Source organism: Pseudophryne corroboree, chromosome 8, assembly GCF_028390025.1.
Source record: "Pseudophryne corroboree isolate aPseCor3 chromosome 8, aPseCor3.hap2, whole genome shotgun sequence".
NCBI classification, from domain to species: domain Eukaryota; kingdom Metazoa; phylum Chordata; class Amphibia; order Anura; family Myobatrachidae; genus Pseudophryne; species Pseudophryne corroboree.
The window spans coordinates 267,557,403-267,565,109 of record NC_086451.1 but is presented as its reverse complement, the minus strand read 5'-3'; the positions used below and the strand labels follow the sequence as shown (position 1 = coordinate 267,565,109).

Below are 7,707 nucleotides of genomic sequence, written 5' to 3'. Positions count from 1 at the left end.
TAGCCTCAAGGGCTATATGTGATGTATTTTTAGCCATAAAAAAGGTATTATACATTGCTGCCCAGGGCGCCCCCCCAGCCTCCGTGACCGCTGTGTTAAGTGTGCTGACAACAATGGCGCACAGCTGCAGTGCTGTGCGCTACCTCAGGAAGACTGAAAAGTCTTCTGCCGCCTGCTTCTGGACCTCTTCCATCTTCGGCATCTGCAAGGGGGGTCGGCGGCGCGGCTCCGGGACGAACCCCAGGGTGAGACCTGTGTTCCGACTCCCTCTGGAGCTAATGGTGTCCAGTAGCCTAAGAAGCCAATCCATCCTGCACGCAGGTGAGTTCACTTCTCTCCCCTAAGTCCCTCGATGCAGTGAGCCTGTTGCCAGCAGGACTCACTGAAAATAAAAAACCTAAAAACTTTTTCTAAGCAGCTCTTTAGGAGAGCCACCTAGATTGCACCCTGCTCGGACGGGCACAAAAACCTAACTGAGGCTTGGAGGAGGGTCATAGGGGGAGGAGCCAGTGCACACCACCTGATCCTAAAGCTTTATTTTTGTGCCCTGTCTCCTGCGGAGCCGCTAATCCCCATGGTCCTGACGGAGTCCCCAGCATCCACTAGGACGTCAGAGAAAAACAGCAATATTAGTTGGCAGAAAAACCTTCCCCTTTTTGCCAGAAGATCAGTGAACAGTACACCCTCACTTTTTAAAGGCAAAAAGACTAAGAAAAAAAGATTACCAATATGTATCTACCTTGTTTAGACACCATATAACACTACTAGGCACTGTTGTAGCCAAAGAAATAAGTGCCATAAATAAACCTGCACCTGTTACAACGTTGCATGTACTTTACCATCCGATTGTCACTTCGAGTTTGATGCCATATATCTCGCTCTTGGCTCGTTTAGTCGTTCTCCTTGTTCCTGCTGAGGATCCCCCTTTACCTTAATACTGGCTTCAGGGTATTGGTGTTCCCATAGAGATTATCCAGGCTACTTGTGCCAAGCCTGCACCGGTGCAGACTGGGAAAGTACAATCAAAAATAGAACCCCCTGGGTGTCACGGACTCTGCTCCCCTCTCTCACAGGGGTTTTGTTCCGATGCGGACTGGCTCTATTAAACTGTATCTACCAGTGTCAGACACCCGTTAGACCTAACAGACTATTCCCCTATCTCACTTTGTATGAATAGAGGTAATCTGCTTCCAGTATTCCGTCTCTCACTAGCTCAGACTCCAGGTTTCACCTCCCCAATGTCACCTTAAGTCTCCTCTGGCGGCAAGTCCCCACTGTCCTGCATGGGTGCTAATCACCTCTCTCACAGGGGATGCTGATACTATGGCCGCGTAACAGTCTATTACTGGCTGTTTGCCAGAAAAGGCATGGATCTCACCTTGGAAGGGGGGGGGGGTAAACACACCTGGACCTCGCTGTGCTCAAGTGTCCTTTGTGTGGCATCAACCTACCAGGGGGGCCACGGTATTTGTCCACTCTGATGCGGGGTAGACTTATACAGGCAGGTAACATGGGCTGCTTACTGCTCCACTGCCCAGACGCCCACTCTCTCCCCTTGAGGATGGTCCTTGACTGGACCTGACTACAGTGTCACGTGCCTTTTCGAGTCCCTCTCCTGGATCCTGCTGTCGGCTGATATTTCCCGTGCACACGCCGCCTCCACAGGTAGCACAGCGAGATCCGGAGCTCTCCTAAAATGCGGCCTCTCACACCGGAAGTTGATTATCTTATATTTATGGTCTGTATTGAATAGTGCATAGCAGCTTGCACTCTAAGGTGCTGCGTTCCAAAAACCAATTTAGATATATTCAGATTTTAATACATATTGACTAATGTTATATTATTTTTAGCGCCTGGTTCATACATTTCTTGTTAAATGCATAACATGCCTGAAATATATCACTTTATATAATTCCTACCCTTCCTTAAGCGTGTATGTTGCATAAGTGATATTTATCTGCTCTGCAGGTGTACAAATAAGTTAACCACTGTTTTATGGTGAATGACTGCGTTGGTTATTCAAGTAGAGCATTTGTTTACAGCAACAGTTTAACGCTTGTACACGAGTACAAAAATCGCTAGCTGTTAGCGTCCAAGGTTTTGTCTATAAATTTTGCTCTCAAATCTCCTCTGCAGTGTAGTGGATTACTTATGGATTTCATAAGTGCTACCATAACTCTCCGTTGTATTGTACGCATTTGTTCAGGTCTGCCTACAGTACTTTTTGTACCATCAACACACACACATTTTAATGGGCTTTAAATAGGTGCCTTAAAGTGGTGAAAATCTGATAGTATATGTATAAAAGAGGGGGAACACAAAAAGTGCATATCAAAAATAGTAATATTAAAAGGAAACAAATAATTTAGCAACACAAAACTGTTTGATATTTATTAAATGACACAAAATACCTAGATACAGACTCACTCTTCTTTGAAGGGGACACATATTTACATTATTTATCAACTTAGAAAGACCTTGTACCCTTGTCATATGTATTTTATGAAACATTAAAAAGGTTTCAACTTTTGCCTGAAAAGGATGTGGTGAGGTCACATGCCTTTTAAAATATCACATTGAGTTTTGATACAGTGAACAGACAAGTAATATTTTTCCTGAAATCTACAACTGGAGTGAAAAAGATCCCCTAACAAAAAAAAACAAAAAAAATTGGAATAATATTTTTCACTCCATATAATGAACACTTGTCAAATGAAAAAAGTATATTACATTTCTGAATGCTGCTGTACTCTTTAAAAACAAAGTCTAAACATTCTACTTGAACCCTTCAGTAGAGATCCAGCAAAGGGTAGAAGGGCTGATATGCCATTAGTTACCATAAGGTGATGAAGTCTAATGGTGTTTGCATTTTGCACATCTGTCCTCCAATGTGCAGCAAAGAGAAGCTTAATGCTGTAATCACATCTAACTTTTCAAACAGAAACTGCATAAGTCTTGTTTTCTTGAACACTTTGAAAAGAGGCACTGTGACACAGATTACAAATAAAACTATTAAAAATAAAATAAAATAAAATCCAAATGACTTGGAAACAAACTTGTTGCCTTTGTAAAACAATTCAATATTAAATCTAAACATTTTAATTCGTAATTTATTCCACTAGGTTTAAATTTACTGCACTTATTTTGGCACCTTTAAGTAAACTATATAAAAACACATTCCTATTTCAGATGCTTAGACAAACTGCCAAGATACATTAAAGAAAAAGAAAGCAAACATTTATGCGAGTTTAAGGTTAAAAGTAAAACACAAATGGTCTGCAAAAACAATAAATTAAAACAGCATCAGGTTTTAAATGAAAAGTTACAAGTCATATTCATGCAGGCTTGCCCATTTTTGACAATTCAGGTAAGGTATTTAATATACACTAAAAATTCCAACATAATTCCATTAAAAAAACAAACATTGAGCAAGTGTTCAGATCACAATATCCCAACATGTATCTTTAAACACTGGAGTAGACTGCAGAAGCTGTCTGAAACAGACAACACTGTTGCTTTTGGAACGAATTCAGTCTGTAAAGTAACATTACATTTGAGCATCTAATTAATGTTACCAAGCAGCTCTCAAACCAAATTCGGCAAGTTTTGTTCATAAAAAATTTAAACAAAAATAGTCTACAAACACTGAGTTCAGAAAACGACCAACCATCCAGGTTAACCAGCTGAGTAGCAAGACTTTTTGAATGATTTCTAAACACATAATGTTGCAAAGGTTCAATTCACTGCTTGAGCCCTGTGAAACTGAAGACAGTTGTACACCTTTTCCACGGACATGAAAATCCCAGATTATTGCACGTGTACCTGGGATTTTAGTCCGAGGAAATGGCTCAGAGTCCAGTGACCCAGGAATCCAACCCTGCTAGCAAGCAGGGCTTGTCCCAGGAAGGACCTGGGTAAGGTTCAGTGTAAACGGCCTATTTGCCAATGCTTTGGGTTTTTTTCGATTAAGAAAGTGCAGTGGAAATACCAGCATTTGGCATACAACATCTAGAGACAAGAGCTGGCTATGTTGCAATAGGAAACCAGTTAAGATAACCACAATGACTTAAATGAACAGAGGTGACTACCGTATTAACAGGAAATAGCAAATCTTGGGACAGAACAACCCATGTAAAAAAACCTCCCCAGTTACATTTTGGTGTAGGCAAGGTACTATTTACAAAAACAAACAGCATCATATAATAAATGTATGCCCTATGTGCCACATATTTTAAAACCATTTACTCAGTATTTATTGGGGAACATTGAATAGGATTCATTGGAAATGGTTAACACTGGATAAACTTCGGCATTGTCCTAGAGATAATTTACAAGCATTACTTCTGATGTTGTTGCACTACATTTCTCAATGACATTCTGAACTAGCCACCTCAGGGCCACAGGAGACCTGCCAGGCCTAGCCACCTCAGGGCCACAGGAGACCTGCCAGGCCTAGCCACCTCAGGGCCCCAGGAAGACCTGCCAGGCCTAGCCACCTCAGGAGACCTGCCAGGCCTAGCCACCTCAGGAGACCTGCCAGGCCTAGCCAACTCAGGGCCCCAGGAGACCTGCCAGGCCTAGCCACCTCAGGGCCCCAGGAAGACCTGCCAGGCCTAGCCACCTCAGGGCCCCAGGAAGACCTGCCAGGCCTAGCCACCTCAGGAGACCTGCCAGGCCTAGCCACCTCAGGAGACCTGCCAGGCCTAGCCACCTCAGGAGACCTGCCAGGCCTAGCCACCTCAGGAGACCTGCCAGGCCTAGCCACCTCAGGGCCCCAGGAGACCTGCCAGGGCTAGCCACCTCAGGGCCTCAGGAGACCTGTCAGGGCTAGCCAAGTCAGGGTCCCGGGAGACCTGCAAGGCCCAGCCACCTCAGGGCCCCAGGAGACATTTCAGTTGAATAATAAAAATAAAATACCAAAAGGTCATCTAAAGCCTGGTCAAATTGATCACTCTGGTAGCTTTTAAAAGAGATCTTAGATTTAAGAAAATCAAATAAACAAAAAGGCAACATTGGTAAACCCTGTACACAGCTGCATTTGTTCCTGGCATGAAAGAAGTAGATATCTAGCTATGTTTCATAATTCTAAAGGGCCTGACAAAAGCTTATATGTAGCTGAACAACCTTCCTCCATTACAGTGAAATATTGAAACAATGGTAAAAACTATATTTTTTCTACTTTATCATTCATGTACAGATAATGTAAGGACACATTCGTCTGGAGCTGTAAATTCTATTGAAGTCTTTGATAAAGGCACAAAAAACACAGAACCCTTAAGTGATTTTACATTGGTTACAACATACTTGCTCGCGCACTATAAAACCTGACAAAGGTAATTAAAAAGCCCAATTGGAGATAACAGGCTTGTATGTAGGAGGCCTTTATAAAAGCAACTGATCTAATAGTCAAACATTTTGCCTTGTGGTTTCACCAGACCCTGTGAAGTCAGGAAGTCACCAATGTTAGTAAAAGTTCAGGCTAATTCAAGCGCTAAAAATGTACTCATGGAAACAAATACAAAAACGCATACAGTGCAAGCAACTGCAGCTTGTAGTGTTTAGCGGAATTGCAATAAAAGGTATGTCAGATCTTCCTCATTTATGTCTCAGATTAGCCACACTTCAGATAATAGTCACATTTCTACTGCAAACACATTAAAGAGTTACAATAGGAGTTAGTACTTAAGGTCCCATTTGATACAAGAGATTTTAGGTACAGTGCCTCTTGTTTTAGGAAATGGCAGATATCCAGTTTAGGTTTTAATGGATGGCTTGAGACCCTGGGAATGAGCAAGCCCCTGTGCACAGTGCATACCTTTCGCAGGCTAGGTGGTAACAGTTTGCATACAGCGTCAAAGAGCAGAGGATACCATGTTGGTTTCGTTTTTAGTTTTGTTAGAGGCTGAAAAAGGTGTCATGAGACCACATAATAATCTTCCTCCCGTACAGCAGACTAGAACCCAGGGAATACTCTGCACATCATTCTAAACAACATGCAATGAAAAAATAAAAGAAAGAGTTCCAACAGCATTCTTGTTAAGTGTAAATTGTACTCTTTAAAAAGGGCTTTTCAAATTGCTGGAAGAATTTGCTCACATTTTCATCTTTAAACAGGATTCATTCGGTTATCCATGGTGTAAAAAGTGAATGCAATGGGATCAACAGGCTAATTTTAATATCCGCTAGGTGCCCATCAATATAAAGGCTGGCATATATTTTATGCAACGTAATTGTACTGGTTGGGGTTCTCTTTGTCTCTTTCCATGTAGTCCCTGTCTATTAAGGATTCTATTCTTTTCTTCAAATCTGCAGGCTATAAGAGAAAAAAAAACAACAAGTAGCAGTTAGATTAGAGCTACTGACCATTGTGCATGTGTGTATAGATGAGATAATGCATTATGAATCTTTTTATTGTGGGTTTTTTCCCTACACTTAAGCCTGAATTCTACCATTTACCAAACAGAAACCATCAGTGCTGGAACAAGTCCAGTAAGTGGCTGCTTACTCAGTAGTGAAACAAGCATATGTATTTCGGGGCTTCACCACCACCCATATATCCAATGTATAATTATGGAGCACAAATTCTGGCCAGATAAGAGGGAATTAACGAAACCCGTAAAAAATAAATAAATATATAAATATATAAATATATATATATATATATATATATATATATATATATATATAAATAAATAATAATAATAATAATAATAATAATAAGTACACATTGAAAAAAAAATAATTAAAAATAGATAGCTAGCTATGGATTCAGTATGATATCCTGGCTGACTGGATGCCGGCAGTCAGAACACCAACGCCTACATCCCGATAGTGGGGAGGTAAGACTGTTCCCCTTCTCCCCTTAGTGCCTGACCCTAATCCCCCCCATCCCCACGGCCTAAACCTGATTAATGCCGAATCATTAAAATTAACTTTTTTTTTGTTTTTTTTAAACATTACATTTTTGTTTTATTTCAAGAAATGAAAAATATAATTATACACATTGCCACAGAGTGTATCAACATTGAGTAGAAAAGAGTACATACAAATCTCAATTATCAAATCAATATCTGTGTACATGAAAACTTAGAAACACAGCATTAATGGAAAACATAAAATAAGATCAGGAAAAGAGAACAAAGAGGGGATGAAAGGAAAAGGAGAACACAACAGACACAATATGGAAAAAGGGGTGGACAAAGGGAGGAACATGACATAACATGTATCCAGGGAAACAGCAGACAAAATAAATCTTAGAAGACATTCAGTCAGTTACGGTAGGCAGAGAATTCAAAAGAGAGAGGTTGATAGGATCACTGTAAATTGTAGAGTGTCCCTGTCTTTCCTTAAGCCACCTCAAATGGATTGATGCGGCCGATGAGGAGTAATCGCAACCTGCTGTCTCAAATAGAAAATGCTTATGGGTCTTGTTAATGATAGTCTGGATACTAGGTATTGAGTGTGATTTCCACAATTGTCCTTAGTGGAAATTAATATATGGCCAATAATATATCAGTCACAGTTTAGAAAAGGATGCCTAGAATAGTGAAACAATGCAATCATAGGGTCACCGGGGACATTTGTTCTGAATACTTCACTCAAAAGTGAGAACACTTCAGTCCACAGCAGCATCAGGGCCGGACACTGCCAAAAAATATGAAAGATGGTACCAACGCAGCCACAATTTCTCCAGCATAATGGGGACGC

At 40.9% G+C, this 7,707-nt stretch overlaps 1 protein-coding gene across 1 annotated transcript in view; it reads right to left on the bottom strand.

The window, feature by feature from the left end:
* Positions 1-2,364: 2,364 nt before the first annotated feature.
* Positions 2,365-7,707, bottom strand: part of CUL4B (cullin 4B) — a 220,999-nt gene continuing 215,656 nt past the window's right edge. The window contains exon 21 of the mRNA XM_063937225.1: positions 2,365-6,313. Within this exon, the coding sequence (XP_063793295.1) occupies positions 6,218-6,313 (96 nt within the window). The 3' untranslated portion in view covers positions 2,365-6,217. The remainder of the gene's footprint in view (positions 6,314-7,707) is intronic.